Consider the following 19,599-nt stretch of genomic DNA (forward strand, 5'->3'; position numbering starts at 1 on the left):
CAAGAAGACAAAGTAAAATATTATAACGAAATGTGCAAAGACCTGGAGTTAGAAAATCAAAAGAGAGTAACACGTTCAGCATTTCTCAAGCTGAATGAACTGAAGGAAAAAACCCTCAAACCTTGACTTGTGGTATTGAAGGATTCTGTGAATAAAATACTGGTTGATGAAGAATGCATCAAAAGAAGAAGGAAGGAATACACACTATCACTGTACCAAAAATAAATGATCAATGTTCAACCATTTTAAGAGGTAGCATATGATCTAGAGCCAATGATATTGAAGGAAGAAGTCCAAGGTGCACTGAAGTCATTGGCAAAGAACAAGGCACTGGGAATTGATGGGATACAAATTGAAATCTTTCAACAAAGTGATGTGGCACTGAAGGCACTCACTCATTAGTGCCAAGAAATTTGGAAGACAACTACCTGGTCTACTGACTGGAAGAGATCTGTATTTGTGCCCACTGCAAAGAAAGGTGACCCAAAAGAATGAGGAAATCATCAGACAATATCATTGATAACCCATGCAAGTAAAGTTTTACTAAAGGTAATACAGAAATGGCTGCCAATAGACATTGACAGAGAGTTTTCAGAGGTTCAAACTGGTTTAAGGTGAGGGCGTGAAATGAGGGATATCATTGCTGGCATCAGATGGATCTTGGTTGAAAGCAGAGAATACCAGAAAGATGTTTACCTGTACTTTACTGACTCTGCAAAGGCTTTCGATTGTGTGGATCATGACAAACTATAGACAACATTGTGAAGTATGAGTATTCCTGAACACTTAATTGTGCTCATGAGGAATCTGTAGAGGCAGTTGTTCGAACAGAACATGGGAACACTGAATGGTTTAAAATTAGGAAATGTGTGCGACAGGGTTGTATTCTTTCACTATACTTATTCAACCTGTAAGCTGAGCAAATGATCCAAGAAGCTGGATTATAAGAAAAATGTAACATCAGGATTGGCGGAAGACTCAATAACAACCTGCCATATGCAGATGATACAACCTTGCTTGCTGAAAGTGAAGAGGACTTAAAACATTTATTGATGAAGATCAACCAGCACAGCCTTCAGTATGGATTACATCTCAATGGAAAGAAAACAAAAATCCTCACCACTGGACCAATAAACAACATCCTTATCAACGGAGAAAAGATTGAAGTTGTCAAGGATTTCATTCTTCTTGGATCAACTATCAACACTCACAGAAGCAGCAGTCAAGAGATCAAACGACGTATTGCATTAAGCAAATCAGCTGCACAAGACCGTTTTAAAGTGTTGATGAACAAAGATGTCAGCTTGAGGACTAAGGGGCGCCTGACCCAAGCCATGATATTTTTAATAACCTCATATACACACGAAAGCTGGACAGTGAATAAGGAAGACTGTAGAAGAATTGATGCTTTTGAGTTATGGTGTTGGAGGAGAATAGTGAAAGTGCCATAGGCTGCCAGAAGAGCAAACAGATATGTACTGGACGAAGTGCAGCCAGAGTGGTCCCTGGAGGTCAAGATGGCCAAATTTCATCTCTCATACTTTGGACATAATGTCAGGAGGAACCAGTTCCTGGAGAAGGATATCATGTTTGGTCAAGAGGAGGGTCAGAGAAAAAGAGGAAGAACTCCATTTAAATGGGCTGGCACAGTGGCAGCACCAGTGGGCTCAAACATAGCAATGATTGTGAGGTTGGCCCAGGACAGGGCAGTGTTTTGTTCTGTTGTGCAAAGGATCACTATGGGTCGGTACTGACTGGATGGCAGCTAACAAAAACAAGAACAACAACAATTGCTGCTCATCTAAGTTGAATGCAGAACATTCATTTTGTGGACTATTTTATACCAATTGATCTTGGTGTCCCCTACTAAGGCTAAGTCATGGGATTTTCAATCACCTCATCATATGCATTTGAAAGCTGGACAACAGTAAGGAAGATGGAAGAATTGATGCCTTTGATTTACGGTGGTAGTGAAAAATAGTGAGTAATAGTGAATATTCCATGGACTGCCAAAAAACCCACCAATCTATCTTGGAAAATGTATGGCCAGAATGCTTCATGGGAGCAGAATGGTGAGAGTTCAGCTCGCATACTTTGGACATGTCATCAAAAACGACCAGTTCCTGGAGAATGACATCATGCTTGTAAAGGGTGAGCAAAAATGAGGAAAATCTCCCAGTGAGATGGGCTGACACAGTGTCCACCACATGGCAATGACTGTCAGAATGGCACAGGCCTGGGCAGTGTTTCATTCAATTATACACAGAGTTACTATGAATCAGAGCCCATTCATAGTAACAACAACAACAACAAAAAACATTCAACCCTGTAGATAGGGTTCTAGAATTTGCTGAGTGGGGTTTCCAGGACCTGACTGGTATTGTTACGGACCAGTTCCATGAATATTGGTTCCAGTGTTTCCAACCTGAAGGATAGGAGGGGGATGGGAAGACCAGGGAGGGGCAGTTCCTGTCTCCAGGAGAGAGCTTCCTGCCTGGCTCCCTGCATCCTGCCCAGCTCCGGCCCTGTAGTCACTTACCCCACAACAGTGGAGTGGGCTTTCTGAGATGCAAAGCAGATCACCAACCTCCCTGCTTAAAACCCAGCGTCTTCTGGCTTTCAGGATAAAATCTAAAGGCCACCACATACCCACAGGCTCTGGCCCACGTCTGGCCCGCCCCACTCTTGACTTCATCCTGGATCCCTCTCCCCTTCACTTTCCAGTCACTTGGCTGGAAAGACTCAGGACTCATGGCCAGTTCTTCCCAGTGGCCATGCCTCAGCTCTACTGTCACCTCTTCAGAGACCCCTGCCCAATCCCTGCAATCTAAAGTAGACCTTCCATCATACTCCACTCTTGTATTTCACTGTATCTTTCCACTGTGGCCTGGGAACTCCATGACCTTCTTCCTAGTCTTAGTTTGAAAGAGTCCCCGAAACCTATGCAGCCTCATAGCAACACGTAAGCCTCCACTGACCGGTGGGTGGTAGCTGCCCATGAAATGTAGTGAAATGGAACCTGGGTCTCCTGTGGAAGGTGAGAAACCTACTAATGAAACTATCTCTGCCTTCTTAATTCATATAAAACATTCAGTCTTACAAGCTGCATTTCAAACATCCAATGGCTACAAGTGGCTAAGCCCCCCAAGCCCAAGCAGCCGGTGTCGACTCGATTCTCACTCACAGCAATCCTATAGGACAGAGTAGAGTTGTCCCTTAGGGTTTTCCAAGACTGTAAATCTTTATGAGAGCAGACAGCCCCCGTTTTTCTTCCGTGGAGCAGGTGGTGGGTTTGAACTGCTGATCTTGTGGTTAGCAACCCAGCACTTAGCCCACTGTGCAACCAGGGCCCCTTGACATGTGACTGGTGGCTGCCATACTGGACAGTGCCGAGAGAGACTATTTCCACCATCGCAGAAAGGTTGACTTGACAGCGCTGCCTTAGAGAGGTGATTGTTGTCCACCAAACCTCTTCCTGATCCCCAAACCAGCTCTCTCCCTCTCTCTCCATTTCATCTGTCATCTTCAGCAGCTTTTGGAGAAGGGCTGAGCCAATCAGGTGTTCTATAATCAGAGGACAAATCATCCATGTAACCTCTCTATGCCCTTAGTCCGACAGATTTCTTCAGTTCCAGCAGGGAGCAGCAACTCACTGCCAAGGCAGGTGAAGGTGATGAGAAGGTGACCATCAGGGTGGAGGTTCTGAGAATGTCACCTACTTCACCGTGTGCAGAAGAGATGCTGATTCACACCAGGAACCTGTCTTCAGTCCAAGAACCAGTGAGATGCCGAGTTGGGCTCCAGTCTCCCCTGACAGAGTGACATCAGGCAGACTTAGCCTGCTCAAAACTGGTGGGGCCGGAGCAGCCTGAAAGTTGCTGTGCCAAGAACTATGGAAATAATTCCACCAGGAAGAGGCCACTGGGCTCCAACTCAGCTACAACCACATACACCACACATGCTTTCTGGGATCCTGCACAGATGAGAGAAGCCAGAGGTAGGGACACAAAGGGACGGTCTCTCAAGCTCCCATGTCACCACTTGGCTAGTAATTTGCTCCTTCCTTTCTGGTCTCAGAGCCTGGAGTTTGGTTAAGAAAGTTTGTAACAACATTGTAAGATGGACGACTAATACAGTATTTTTATGCAAATACCACAGGAAGTATTTTCATAAGCACACTATGATCAAAAAAATTAGCATAGCTTACTAGCAAAAATACTTTGCTGGGGAGGGCATCTATGGCCCCCCAAAAGTGTATAATATGCTATTTTTATAAAAATATGGTACTTATTTGTTTGCACCATAAATTATTTTAAAAGAGGGTTTAAGTCGGTTGCCAATATTGGAAAATAATCAGGAAATTTCACTTAAAAATATAGTCGTAGGGATTATCTTGGAAAATAGAAAGCTCTGATATCTCTGTGAGCCCATTCCAGTGCAGATGCGATGGGCTGAGACAGTAACCCTCCTTAGTTGCACATGAAGTCTCCAGTTTGCCACAGTTGCCACCATTCCCTGTGGCACCACACCTAGCTTACTGCCCTATTTGCATGACCCTCAGGGCCCCAGTACTGTTTTACTTTGAAACCCTGGTTGAGAAGATCCACATTTCACAGGAGGTTCAAGCCACTGAACTGTTGTCAGTTCAGACTTGTAATGACCCTATTACAGGGTTTCCAAGGAACAGTTGTTGAATTTGAACCGCTGACCTTGTGGCTCAAACCAACCTTGCGGTTCAGTGCTTTATCCCACAGTGCCACACCAGGAGAAATACTAAAAAAAAACCCCAAAAAACAAAAAACCAAGAGTAACATCTGCTTGTGATTTGAGATGTAAACATTTCCTTCCAGTTTGTCATTTTGTTTGTTTTTGTTGTTGTTTTGACTTTATTTTGGGTATTCTTTGCCATGCAGATTTTTATTTTTTAAGTTTTTTTTTTTTTTTCACAGTTGAAATTTGTTTCTGATTTTTGAATTGAGAAAACTCTTTTCCATTCCAAAGTTATAAAAATTTTGCTAATTTTCTTTGAGTCCTTTTATGGTTTTACTTTTGATGTTGAAACTTTTGATCCATTTGGATTTCCACCCCCGTAGAACACAGGAATAGGAGTGGATTTTTCTCCCCTAAGATGGCTACCCAATTATTCAAGCTCCATATAGGAACCACAAGGTCAGCAGTTCAAAATCTACCAGCTGCTCTTCAGAAACCCTATACAGGGTCCCTATGAGTTGGAACCGACTCGATGGCACTTTACAACCACAACAATTCACTGAATAGGCATCATTTTCCAAGGACTTAAAGATGGCACCTTCCCCATGTGCTAAATTTTGTTATCTGTTGACTCTTGTTCTAGATTGGCTGTTCTCTTCTATTGGTCCATTAGTCTATTCTGACTCCAGAACCACACTGTGGTGATTATTGAAGCTTTCCAATATACTTAAAGGAGCTCTGGTAGCATAGTGGTTACGAATAGGGCTGCTAACCTCAGGGTCATCAGTTCAAAACTACCAGCTGTTCTGTGGGAGAAAGATGAGGCGTTCTGCTCCTGTAAAGATTTACAGCCTCGGAAACCTTGTACAGGGTCACTATGAGTCAGAATCGACTCCGGCACATAACAACAACAACAACACGGTCACGGCACATAACAACAACAACAACAACAATGTACTTAACTATCTGTAGGGATAGGTACTGTCTCATCACTCTCCTTTGGCAAAGTTTTCAAATCTAGTCTCAAAATCTAGTCTCCTAGTTAACAGAAAACTCAATATAAATTGGTTCAAAGATCTGAAAAGATGCACAACATCACTCCTGTGACAAAATTTTCAAACTAATAATATTACAAGATTCCATCTTTCCTGCATCAGATTGGCAAAAACTCCAACATCATCGATAAAGCACAAGTAAGCATCTTTCTGGTATTCTCTGTTTTTAGCCAAGATCCATCTGATGTTAGCAATGACACCCTTTGTTCCACAACCTCTTCTGAATCCAGTTTGAATGTCTGGCAGCTCCCTGTTGATGTACTGCTGCAACTGTTTTAAAATTATTTTCAGCAAAATTTTGCTTACACTTGACATTAATGATGGTGGTGGTGTGTTGTGGAGTCGGTTTTGACTCATAGTGACCCTGTACAGGATTTCCGAGGCTGTAAATCTTTATGGGAGTAGAAAGCCTCATCTTTCTCCCTTTGGGCAAACTGGTAGATCCGAACTACTGGCCTTGTGGTTAGCAGCCTAGCTTGTAATCCAATACTCTACCAAGGCTACTTGATATTAAAGACATGGTTTGATTATTTCTGCATTCTGTTGGTTCTCCTTCTTTTGGAATGGGCACAGATACGGATTGCTTTCAATCGGTTGACCAGGTAGCTGTCTTCCAAATTTCTTGGCATAGAAGAGTAAGCAGCTCTAGTGTTGCCATAGTTTATTGAAAGATTTCAATTTGTATTCCATCAATTCCTAGACCCTTTTTCCCCCAATGCCTCCAGTGCAGCTTGGATTTTTTTCTTCGATACTATTGGTTCTTGATCATATGCTACCTCTTGAAATGGCCGAACAGCAATCAGTTCTTTCTGGTACAGTGACTGTATGTTTCTTCCATCTTCTTTTGCATTTTCTGTATCATTCAATATTTTGCCCAGCGAATACTTCAATATTGCAACTTGAGGCTTAAATATTTTTCTTCAGTTTTTTAGCTTGAGAAATGCTGAGCATGTTCTGCCCTTTTGGTTTTCTAACTCCAGGTCTTTGCACATTTCATTATAATATTTTACTTTGTCTTCTTGAGCTGCTGAATGTTCCGTTTAGCTCCTTTACTTTCTCATTTCTTCCAGTTGCTTTGGTTTCTCTACATTCAACAGCAAGTTTCAAACTCTCTTCTGACATCCATTTAGGCCTTTTCTTTCTTTCTGTCTTTTTAATGACCTTTTTAATGACCTTATTTCTTCACACAGGATGTTGTTATCATCCCCAAACTCTTCTGGTCTTCAGTCATTAGTGTCACATACATCAAATATGCTCTTGAGATGGTATCTAAGTTCAGGGGGGATGCACTGAAAATCTGAGTCCTGGTGTGAGATAAAGCACTGAACGACAAGGTCAGTTTGAACCAATGGTGGTGGTTCAAACTCACCAGCCATTCCTTGGAATACTTGTGCAGGGTCACTATGAGTTAGAACTAACTCAATGACATTTAACAACAATAACAACATACTCATGATCATAATTTGCCTCTTGTGAACCTGTTTTCATTTTCTTCAGCTTCAGCCTGAACTTGCGTATGAACAAGTAGTCAGCCCCTGGCCTTGTTTTAGCTGATGATACAGAGCTTCTCCATTGAGTCTCCCCACAGATGTAATAAATTTGATTCTCATGTATTTCATCTGGTGATGTTCCCGTGTAGAGCCATAGTTCATGTTGTTGAAAAAAGATATTTATAGAAAAGGAGATATTGACTTTGCAAAATTGTATCATATGATCTCCAGCATTGTTTGTATCTCTCAGGCCATATATCCAATGTTCCTCTTTGTTTTCAACTTTCACACTGCAATCACAAGTAATTATCAATACATCTTGATTGCATGTCTGATCAACTTCAGACTAAAGAAGTTGATAAACTTCTTCAGTTTCATCATCACAGGCTTTATTGGTTGGTGTGTAAATGTGAATAATAGTTGTTTTAACTGGTCCCTCCAAGTAATTATATAGATATTATCTTATCATAGATAGCACTGTATTTCAAATAGATCTTGAAATGTGGTTTTTGATGATGAATACAACACTATTCCTTGCCAATTTGTCATTCTAGGAATAGTAAACCACATGTTTGTCTGATTCAAAATGGCCAACACGTTTCCATTTCAGCTCACTAATGCTTAGGATACTGATCTTTTATGTGTTTCATTTCATTCCAGTTTTCCTAGATTCATACTTTGTACACTCCACATTCCATCTATTAATGGGTGTTTGCAGCTGTTTTCTTCTCGTTCTAAGTTGTGCCTCATTGATAAATGAAGGTCATGAAAGCTTAATTCCATCCATGTCATTAAGCTTAGCTCTACTTTGAGGAGGCAGCTCTTCCCCAGTCGTATTGTGAGTGCCTTCCACCCTGAGAGGCTCGCCTTCTCGCACTAGATCTGACAGCGCTCTGCTGCTATTAATAAGGTTGTCAGTGGCTAAACTTTCAGAAATGGTTCACCTTTCCTTCTCCCTAGTTTTCTAGTCTGTCTTCATCTGGAAGCTTTTCTGAAACCTGTCCACTATGGGTGACTCTGCTGGTATTTCAAATGCTGGTGACATAGCTGCCCACATCATAGCAGCACACAATCCACCACAGTTACAAAAGTTAAAAAGCAAATAGGTAATAAGCAAAGAAGTATTACATCTATTTAAGGTTTTTGACTTAAAAAGAAGCATCTTGATGGAAGGGGATGTAAAGAAGACTGAAGTGCTGGGTTATGGAAATAAAACCCACAAAGGTGGGAAGGCATGTAAAATTGGGTTTTCAAAAACAAAGTACATAGCTCAGAGTACAGCGGTAACTAGGAAACTAGGAAGAAGGCATGAGGGCATCCCAAACAGAACTGCATTCCCACCAGGCTTCATGCATTTCCTCTGTTGTGTACTTTGCATTGAGATGCTGCTACTGCACACTGTGGGAAAATGCAAATGAACCATTGTAGCAGGACTTCCACTTCTGGCCAAGACTGGGTTACTTTCTCACTTGAGATCATTTGAAAACTAGATTTCCAAGTCACTGGGCATCAATCAGCGAAGGAAGGACAGTGATCCATGAAAGAAGGCCAACAAATGGTGAACCAAATGACTGTCCCAGCATACTTGCCTGAGGAGTGTTCCAGACCAGGGTGAAGAGAGGAATGCAGATGGCAGTCTCCCTAAGGTTAGGAGATGGAGCTACACAATAGGGGAGAGCAAAAATGTCCAGGACATACAGAGCCAAGGACCATAAAAAGGAAGGCGACACTGACAGATCAACACTCACGGAAGCAGCAGTCAAGAAATCAAACGACGTATTGCTTTAGGCAAATCTGCTGCACAAGACCCCTTTAAGTGTTAAAGAGCAAAAACATCAGTTTGAGGAATAAGGTGCGCCTGACCTAAGCCATGGTATTTTCAATCACCTCATATGTATGTGAAAGTTGGACAGTGAATAAGGAAGACTAAGATCAATGCATTTGAATTATGGTGTTGGAAAAGAATATTGAAAGTACCGTGGACTTCCAGAAGAACGAAAAATCTGCTTGGAAGAACTGCAGCCAGAATGCTCCTTGGGAGCCAAGATGGCACTTCAGACATGGTATCAGGAGAGAGCAGTCCCTAGAGAAGGCGACCAATAAGTGACAATGGCACTGGCCGCAGCAATGGGCTCAAATGTAACAATTGTGAGGCTGGCACAGGATCAGGCAGTGTGTCATTCTATTGTGCAGAGGGTTGATAAGAATCAGACCAAATCAATGGCACCTAGAAATAATTGTTGAAATTTTTCCATATTTGATGAAAAGTACAAATCCACAGGTCTAAGCTCGATGAACCCAAAGCACAAAAATCAAGAAGAAGGAGAGACGAACAAGCATGTCCAAACTTGCAGATAGTACCCATTTGATCTAGCTTTGATGGTTTTGATGATCAGAACTCAATTAGAAGAAGATAAAAACATTTTTGATAAAGGGAAACAAGTGTAAATTGCTATAATTTGAGAAACTTGACCTATACTTATGGATGTTGTGGCTCAAAATATCAATGGAAAGAGAAGGAATCTGCACATCAAGGATCAATCCTATCACCTCTGTACACAAGGTTGATAGGGATGGGCAATTTAGACATTGGCGACCTAAAATGGGGGACAAAAAAGGCATGAAGTGACTGGCTTACAAGTTTTTTTTAGGAGGGAGTTTAATTTCAGAGTATGCATGGAAAAATAGAATTCCCGCTGAATAGTTTTCATCTTGTCTTGACAGGCCTGGTGAAAAGAGACAGAGATAAGATTCTTATGATTCAATAGTGAGTAATTGTTATCATGACAAATTGTGATCGTCATAACTGTAAAGGTAGAAGTTTTTTTAAAAACAAAAATGGGGGAGTAAATCTTACAGTCCAGGAACAGAGGACCCTAGGACCATCAAGGGAGAAGAGCATGAGCAGAATGTGAAACTCTATCCAAAGAAGTAGTGACACAAGAGATAGAGGCAGAGATGAGGACATGGAGAGATAGAGTAGCTGAGGACTCTAGACTCATGGAAAGGAAGGGACTGGGTGCTGGTAGCCAGGAGGCAGGCTTGCAGAATGTGCCCGTTGGTTGTTTACATAATTATATACTCCTGTGTGTTTTTGTATACATTAATAAAACAAACAAACAAACAAAAAAACAGAGGGAATAGAAGCAAATACTGTAGAATGGTAATGCATGGAGGGGACTGTAGTCATTGCAATGAAATGAAATACGATAGGATGAGTTCAAAACCGATGTTCTCCCATGTAAACTGTCACTCAATTTACAATAAAAACTTAAAAAAAAAACAAGAAGAAAATTTCACCAAGATACATCATAATCAAATTTCTTAAAGCCAATGATAAAAAGAAAATGTTAGAAGCAAATGAAGCAATGCGATGTCAGAGTTACACTAACTCCATTTCCTTATTCATGAATTCTGTATGAGCTAATTCTTGCCATAGAAACATAACGTATAATAGAATGCATTCATATTTGCTTATATTTTCAAAAAGAAATTCTGGTTTCTTTCACGAGAAACTATTACAAGTTTGGGAACTAGGTGTAGGTGAGACACGGGTGGGAGAGAGATTTCTGTAATTGTTTAAACAAATTAAAGACATAACTTGAGTTTAAGAAATCAACATAAAAGAAGAGTAACAGCATGCACCATTTGTCTTTACTAAAGGAGGAACATATTGAGGGAAGTGGAGTAGGCTGATGGGCATGGAGTTTCTTTTTGGGATGATGAAAATGCTCTGGAATTAAGACAACGGTGAGAGTTGCACAACTTTGAGAATACTCTAAAAGCCAATGAACTGTAGGCTTTACAAGGGATGAATTTTATGGTATGTGAATTATATTTCAATGAAAAGTAAATTAAAACAGAAAAAAAATATCGTCCATGATTAAAAAAAACAACATTAAAGCATCAAGTAATTTTAACACAGATAGGAACCTGAGACGTCATCACACGTATCCCTTTTCCAATGAGCACGGGACACGAACTTGGGAGAGAGGGCTTCTCTTGAAATCTACCTGGGAAAACTGCCTACTGAAATCCACACTTGGGAGAGTCATGAGGCAAAAGCTCTACAAAGCTCAGCAGTGAACACACCTATTTAACTTTTGGGAATGCAGGATTTACCAAGGGTATTTTTGATTTATTTAATCATGACCCCCGACTTTACTGTTATTATTCTGGTTGTGTGCTTGGCTACAAACCTACAGGGTGACAAGTCAAACCAATCCAGTAGCTCTGCAGGAGAAAGACCTGGGACTCTGGTTTTTGTTTTTTTAATTGTGAACTGAGTGATAGTTTACATGGGAGAACATTGGCTTTTATAACATCGTTTCATTGCAATGATTACAATCTCCCCCGTGCATCATCACTCAACAGTATTTGCTTCCATTCCCTCTGTTTGTTTTGTTTTGTTTTGTGGGGTGGGATGGAGGGGTGTACACAAAAACACTCATGAATATATAATAATTTAAACAACCAAAGGACACATTCTGCAAGCCTGCCTCCTGGCCACCAACACCCAGTCCTTCTCTTTCCATGAGTCTAGAGTCCTCAGGTGTACTATCTCTCCATGTCCCCATCTCTGATGTCGCTGCTTCTCTGGAGAGGGTCCCTCATTCTGCTTGTGCTCTTCTCCCTTGATGGTCCTAGGGTCCTCTGTTTCTGGACTGTAAGATTAACTAGTCCCCCGTTTTTGTTACAAAATCTACCTTTACAGTTGTGACAGTTGCAATTAGTCATGATAACAATTACTCACTATTGAATCATAAGAATCGTATCCCCATCTCTTTTCACCAGACCTGTCTAGACAAGATGAAAACTATTCAGTGGGGATGGGAATCTACTCTTGTAAAGATTGTTGTTGTTGTTAAGTGTTGTCAAATTGATTTTAGACTCATAGCAGCCCTATATAGGGTTTCCGAGGAGTAGCTGGTGGATTTGAACTACTGATCCTGTGGTTCACAGTTCAGTGCTGATTCTACAGTGCCACACCAGAAGTCACTTGTAAAGATTACAGCCTGGAAAACACTATGGGGCAGTTCTACTCGGTCACATGGGGTCGGCATGAGTTGAAATCAACTTGATGGTACCCACCACCACCACCAACCAAAATATACATAAGAAAACATCTGCCATTTTAATTGTACAATCCCATGATATTAGTCACATTCACAATATTGTGCAGTTATTTAACTATTTGTTTCCAAAATTTTTCATCGCTCCAAACATAAATTCTGTATTCATTAAGTAATAACGTCCCATTCCTCCTCCCATCCAGCCCATGGTAACTATGTTCTGTTTCTGGGTATCTATGTCTTCTAGATATTTCCTAAAACTGGGATCATACATATTTGTCTTTCTGTGTCTGGCTTATTTCACTTTAGCATGTTTTTTAAGATTCAGCTCTGGTAGCGTAGTGGTTAGGAATCGGGCTACTAATCTCATGGTCAGCAGTTTGAAACTACTAGCTGTTCCACAGGAGAAAGATGAGGCTTTCTGCCCCCATAAAGAATTACAGCCTCAGAAACTCTGTACAGGGTTGCTATGAGTCAGAACCAACTTCACAGCACATAACAACAACAACAACATGTCGTAGAATACGTCAGAACTTCATGGCTGTATACTATTCCATTGTATGTATAGACCACATTTGTTTATCCATAATCTGTTGATGGACGTATGAGTTGTTTCCACCTTTTGACTACTGTGAATTGTACTGAAATGAACACTGGTATACAAGTTCACCCCCACCCCCGTTATCTCTCCATGGAGCATTTGTGGACACTAGAGACGTGGAGCATAGATCACGAAGGTTCTGTGATACATCCAAAGTCACATAGCTTACTGGTGCCGGAGGTGATGCTTGCTGTTTTTAAATGCTGTCAAGTTGGTTCTGACTCAAAACGATCCTGTATAGGGTTTCCAAGGAGCAACTGGTGAGTTTGAACCACCAACCTTGTGGTTCAATCCAACCTTTTGGTCCAGTGCTTTATCCCACAGTGCATACAAGGTCTCCAGAAGCGGTGTTAGGTTTCATAAATCCAACACAAACAGTTTCAGAGCTCTACACCTCTGATCATTGGCTTTCGAGCCCTTCATTACTCCTTGAATCATATACCTCATATCACTACTGAATGGCTCTGTTGGAGTTTTGAACTTCAGTAATAGTATTCCCTAGACTTTAGCTACAAAATGAATTTCCACTTCAACTCATGGTGACCCCATGTTTGTCACAGGGTAGAACTGTGCTCCACAGGGTTTTCAATGGCTGGCTTTTCTAAAGTAGACCACCAGACTTCGTTTTCTGAGATGCCTCTGGGTGGACTGTAACATTCAGTTAGCAGTGGCATGCATTAACCATGTGCATCACTCAGAGAGTTTCCATCTTTGGAAAGACCCCTATAAGACAGTTCACCAGAAGAGCAGTTTCAACGGAAGCAAATGGCTCACTCGTCTCAAATTGGTATTCTTATCTTGTCTTACTATGGCTACTTCGTAAGAGTGAGAGTTCAGAAAATTGAAGTGAACTTGGAAAAAAGACACAGAGCATCAGACCCAAAATGATGATGATGACAATGAGGATGCTGCTGCTTAGTCTGTGTCAGGCTCTACTCTAAATACTTCATCTACTTTAACTCACTTAATTTTTATAGCTCCCCATGAGGTAGGTACCAATAATCCTTCCATTTTTTTGGAGAAGAAACTGAGGGATTGAGAAGTACTTGGGTTACAGGCCACACAGCTGGTTTGAAGCAGGGCTTGGATGTTAACTCAGCCTGGTTTCAGAGGCCCACATTTTAACTACCACGTGGGACTAACAGGAATAATAAAAAAATAACAGGTAGTTTTTAACAGGAATAATAATGTAAAAATCCAACCTTCACGGACTACATGTAACATGCCTAAGTATTGCTTCCAACTGCCTAATGGGGTTGTCTCTCTCTTTTTTTTTTTTATAGTGCCAGTTTCACAGGTGGGGAAACCGAGGCACAGAGGAGGCAAACACCTTGTGGAAGATCACACCATCCTGCACAGGGCACAGCCAGGACTGACCACAGCCCAGGGCCAGAGTTCTTTACCCACTCTCAAGATTATTTCTTCTTCTCTTTTTAATCTTTATGGTAATTTCTGTGACTAGCATTGTTTTAGTAGGAGAAGCCAAAAAACAAACAAACAAACAACAAGAAAAATCAAAATCAAATCCATAAGAAATAGATTTCATCTATAAAAACCCCTAAGTGAACTTTATACAAATAAATAAAATAGAAAAAATAAACAACTGTGCAAAGGCTGAATGAGTGTTGTGAAGTTTTTCTACTTTACGTTTATTGTACGTTCAGTGGAGAGGCAGAGTTATCCAAACACATGCCAATCTCAAAGCCAGGGCTTGTAAGGTGATAGCTCTGCAGAGGTTTCTGGAAGTTTATGCCACATTAACAAAAAAGACTCAGGGAAGGGGGAGGGGCATCCTGGCTTATCCAATACTGGCTCTTTGAACATTTGCAAGGTGGTGTGATGCTGTAGGATAAGCACTGAACTGCTAACCATTAGGTCGGTAGTTCAAATCCACCAGCTGCTCCTTGGAAAATCTATACAGGGTCGCTATGAATCAGAATCAACTCCACAGCACTTAAGAAACAACAAATGCGACAATGTTTCAGTTTCTCCATCAGTAAAATGATGGCCTAGATCATACAAAAACAAAAAAGGACTCATCTTAGCTCCTAAGTACTGGCTTCACTCCAAGTCAGAGCTTTGCAAGTCTAAAACTCAGCACCTTCCTCCTTCATTTCCCTTCTCCTGAAAAACTGAAAAAAACAAAACAAAACAACTTTCATCCTGAAATGCTCTGAGTGGTATGAGAGTTTATTTCTCCTCTGGAACAACTTGGGGAAAAAAACACAAAAAACATTAATAGGAAGCACATGGGCACGGAGTGTGAGCGTTATGTGTGTTTGTGTTTTAAAAAATACTTAAGAGAAGGAAATGTCATGCTTGCAAAATGCCTGGACTGTCTCAAGGGCAGTTTATAGCCATTAGCATTCAACTGAAGGCAGCTCATTGGGAGAAGGTCCAGCTGCGACCGTCCTTCTAGCTGGCAGCTGGGCTGTGAGGATAAGAGGATACTCTGGGTGATGCCCCTGGTTGGTGGGAACACAGCAGGAAGCTTGTTTTGGATTTGTGAGGGTCTGGGTGAGGGCTGAGGTTGGGGGACAGGTCCTAGACCAGGGTGCATCCCCTGGAGAATTGTTTTCTAGATGGTTCTACTATAGTGTGGAGAGGTTATGTGCTGGGCTTTGGAGGGCAACTCCCTGGCTTCAACTTCCACCACCACAGCCATGTGACCTTATGCAAATTACTTACCCATTTTGTACCTCAGTTTCCCCACCTCTAAAATGGGAGAGTAGTAACAGAAGTAATGCCATAGGGTTAATGGGAACATTGAGAAAAATGGTGCCTGTGTGGCGCTTAGACAATGCCAGGCATCTTGAAGGAGTCTAAGGAAAGTTTGCCCTTCAAGGAGACAGCACAGCACAAAATTCTTGAACCTTGAGTCTAAATTCTAGTTCTTAACACTTCCTGGCTCTGCAATCTTGGGCAAGTCTCTCCCCTCTCTGATCCTCATTTTCATCAACTACGAAACAGGACTAGTGGTACCACCTCCTGAGGCTGCTGGGAGACGATTATTCACATATTCTACAGATCCTAGTTCAGGGAAGGCTCCGGCTTCACTTTTTGGTCTCATCTCTACTCTCCTGCCTCCAGGCCTTTGCTTTTGCATGGCCCTTACCACCTGGGTAAGGTGGATCTCCACTCGCTAGCTAGTCCACTGCATCTTCCTATTTCTGTCCTTCATAGAGTTTACCAAAATCAGCAATCATCTATTTATTTATGTGACTGATTCTTGTCTGTCTCTGTCCATGAGGGAATTCAGGCACAAGCTGGTACTCAATCATACAGAATGGATGCATGAATGAAGAAGAGTCACTCTGACTTGAGATGCAGCCAAAAGTTGTGTCAGAATGGGGAAGGGTGGACTGGCTTTGCAGTGTTAGAAGTGAAGGCAGGAAGCTCAGTTTCTGTTTGTGAGGCGAAAAAAGAAACTGGCTTTAGATGAAGCAAGTTCATGTTCAGAGTCTTCACAGGCCTTTTTTTTATGGGGCCTGCTGCCCTAACCCACTCCCCACTTAGAGAACGGTTCTAGCAGCTTATACTCTCCAGAAGGACTCAGAACGGCCAGTCAGGAAGAGAGGAAACAGCAGTGCAGAACCAAAGGAGGCGGGAGTAGAGAGTAGCCAAGAGCATGGGCTCAGCAGTAAGGCTAGGATTCTAGTAGTCAGCCAACAGACTGTCTGTTTTGCATTAAGTTACAGTCAAATACAAGCTCCTTGCCCTGATGTTAGGCAAGTTAGTAATTTCCTCTATGCCTCAGTTTCTTCTTCTATAAAATGGGTATAATTATCAGCACCACCGCCGGAGTGTTGTGAAGACTATATGAGATAATCCACTCATCCCCTGGCATGTAGTGGTTGGTCAATGTCAGCTGGTGGTCACCAGCAAACGCTGATGCAGACCTTGACCTGGAGGTGTACCAGGGCTAGACCATAGTGCTCACCATCCCACTTTCCCTACATGTAACCCTAAGATTGGAGTCCTGGGGTTGCACTGTGGGATAATCCACTGGACCACAAGGTCGGTTGAGCCACAAGGTCGGAAGTTCAAGCTCACCAGCCACTCCTCGAAAACCCTATACAGGGTCACTGTGAGTCAGAAATGGAGTCCTGGTGTGGCGTTGTGGGTTAATGTGCTGGACTACAAAGTTGGTCAGAACCACAAAGTCGGTGGTTCAAGCTTATAAGCTCCTCCTTGGAAACCCTATACAGGGTCCCTATGGGGCAGAACCGACTCAATAGCACTTAACAACAAACGAGTCAGAAATGACTTGAAGGCACTTAACAACAACCTCTGCCCAGAACAACAGCTCTGTAATGGTTAATGTGACAACTTGCCTCAGTGGCAGACGCTAGATACCATCCTCCATTCTGTGATCTGATGAGAGCAACCAATCATTGCAAGGGGAGTTTCCTTGGAGGTGTGGCCTGCATCTAATATATAAATGTATGTTCAGGCAAAACGCACATCTCTTTCCTGCACTCATCTTGTCTGACCTCCAATTCTTGAGACATGAGAAACCTTAGCCTATTGCCTGACCAGCAGATTTTGGATTTGCCACCTCCTGCAACCTTGTGAGCTAGCAGCCTGCCGCCCAACCCATGGCTTTGGGGTTTATCAGCCCCCATAATTATGTGAGCTATTTTCTTGAAGTCAATTTCTCTCTCCATATTTATATATACTTGTGGTGTGGCCCTGTAGGATCAACACTGCATTGCTAGCTACAAGGTTGGTAGTTCAAATCCACAAGTTGCTCCTTGGAACCACTATACAAGGTTGCTGTGAGTTGGAACAGACTCGATGGCACTTAACATCAACATATTTATATACACATTTCACTGGTTGTGCTTGTCGGGAGAACCTAAAGGGCACCTCCTTTCCATTATTCCCATTACCTGACATTTCTCCAAGTCTCTATAAGGGACTTGCCTGTACCGTCACACTTAAAATAAAAGCCGACTCGTTCCCAATGGTCCCAGCATCCTGTGTGATTCAGCTCTGCTACTTCTGTAAGACTCTCTTGCCACATCCCTTATGACTTGACTCCAGCCTTGCTTCTATCCTATACCTTGAATACAAGACGCTTTCCTCCATAGAGTGGTTGTACTGGCTGTTCCCTCTGTTTGAAATGCACGTCAGCACAGGGCAGACTTGTCTCAGTCTCTGGGTCTCTGTTCCAATGCCATCTCTTCAAAGAGGCTTCCTTGACAATTCCATCTAAAGTTAAATATCCCAGCTCTTCCAACCCACCTCTCACCTGCCCATCACTCTTTTTTTCAAATACTATGCTTATGTGCTTCCTTTCACACAACATCATACAAAAGGAACCCATTTGTTTAACGACTTGTTCATTTCTTCTGACTGCCAGGGGATTTCCAGGAGGACAGATTCACTGTCTATTTTGCCCACCACTGAAACCCGACTAATTCAGATACAGCCTGGCACATAGTAGGTGCTCAGCAAGTCTGCTGAATGAATGAATGAATGAATGGACACCCAATTCAGAAGGGCCTTAGAGATGGCAGGGAGGGGCCGCACATCAGACTGACCGTGCATCTGGTAGGTGTATGGGCTCTGTCCAGGGGGTGGGGTGCTGAAGCTGGAGGCGTAGCTGAGGAATCCACTCTGGCCTGGGGAATGGTTCAAGCTGTCTTCTGTCTTGATGCCTTGAATGGAAGAAGAAAAGAGAAGCACCAAGGACACAAGGTTAGGATGCTTTTCTGTCACTGGCAGAAGATTTACTAAGACAGACGTCATTTCATCAGCTTCCAAACTAGGGGAGCAAACTGGTGGCCTGTGAGCCAAGGTTTAGCCCCTAGACATGGTTTTCTGCGTATATATTTCTAAAGAAACTTGGAATTAGTTGTTTTTGTTAGGAAAAAAAAAATTATAGACGTATGTCTTTTCTAGCGCCACGACAATGGAAGGCTGCCTGGCCGTGTTTCCTGGAACACTGCAGATCTGGCCCTGCTTTGGGACACTAAGGCCAACTGTCAGGTGCTATTTGAGGGAGGAAGGCTGATCCAGCACTGGCTGACCATATCCTGTATTTTTATTGTAAATACACCATAGAAAATTAAAATAGTCCAAAAGTCACAGAGCAAAAAACAAATGTCTCTCTCCAACTTTGACCCCAATGCCCAGCTCATGTTCTACTAGGCAAGCACTTTACCCATTTTCTGAGTTTGCTACCAGACATGTTCTGTACTTATGCAAGTGCATGTAATAACATATATGTTTTTATATGTATGTATGCTCTTTGTTTTAAGGAGCCTCGGTGACTGAGTGGGTGAGGAGCTTGACTGTTTTATGGAGGGTTGGTGGCATGAACCCACCCAGTGTCTTCCCAGGAGAAAGTTCCGATGCTCTGCTGCTCCCATAAAGATGACAGTCTAGAACACCCTCTGGGGCAGTTCTACTATGTCACAGGGTTCACCACGGGTCAGAATTGACTCGATGGCACCCGACAATAACAACAATGTTCCCACTCTGCACTTTCCTTTCTTCTTTCACTACTTTATAATATGATGTAATCGTCGTTCCCATCATTTTACACAGTGTTTGTTGTACAGTTGCCCTACCATTAAGCAGTAGCCTACTCATGAGCTTTTTTTTTTTTTTCCTCATTTTTTTTTTCACATTCAACAACTCATATAACTTGTTTCATTACATTG

General features: G+C 42.2%; 1 protein-coding gene across 2 annotated transcripts in view; it reads right to left on the minus strand.

The window, feature by feature from the left end:
- EYA2 (eyes absent homolog 2 (Drosophila)) overlaps nucleotides 1-19,599 on the minus strand; it is a 233,985-nt gene that overhangs the window by 181,379 nt on the left and 33,007 nt on the right. Inside the window, exon 4 of one of the 2 annotated variants that reach the window (XM_006839219.1) lies at nucleotides 18,475-18,591. In XM_006839219.1, the coding sequence (XP_006839282.1) occupies nucleotides 18,475-18,591 (117 nt within the window). Of the gene's footprint in view, nucleotides 1-18,470; nucleotides 18,592-19,599 lie in introns of both variants that reach the window. The other variant, XM_006839218.1, reaches the window with a different exon arrangement.

The sequence above is a fragment of the Chrysochloris asiatica genome, unplaced genomic scaffold (assembly GCF_000296735.1).
Source record: "Chrysochloris asiatica unplaced genomic scaffold, ChrAsi1.0 scaffold00023, whole genome shotgun sequence".
NCBI lineage: Eukaryota > Metazoa > Chordata > Mammalia > Afrosoricida > Chrysochloridae > Chrysochloris > Chrysochloris asiatica.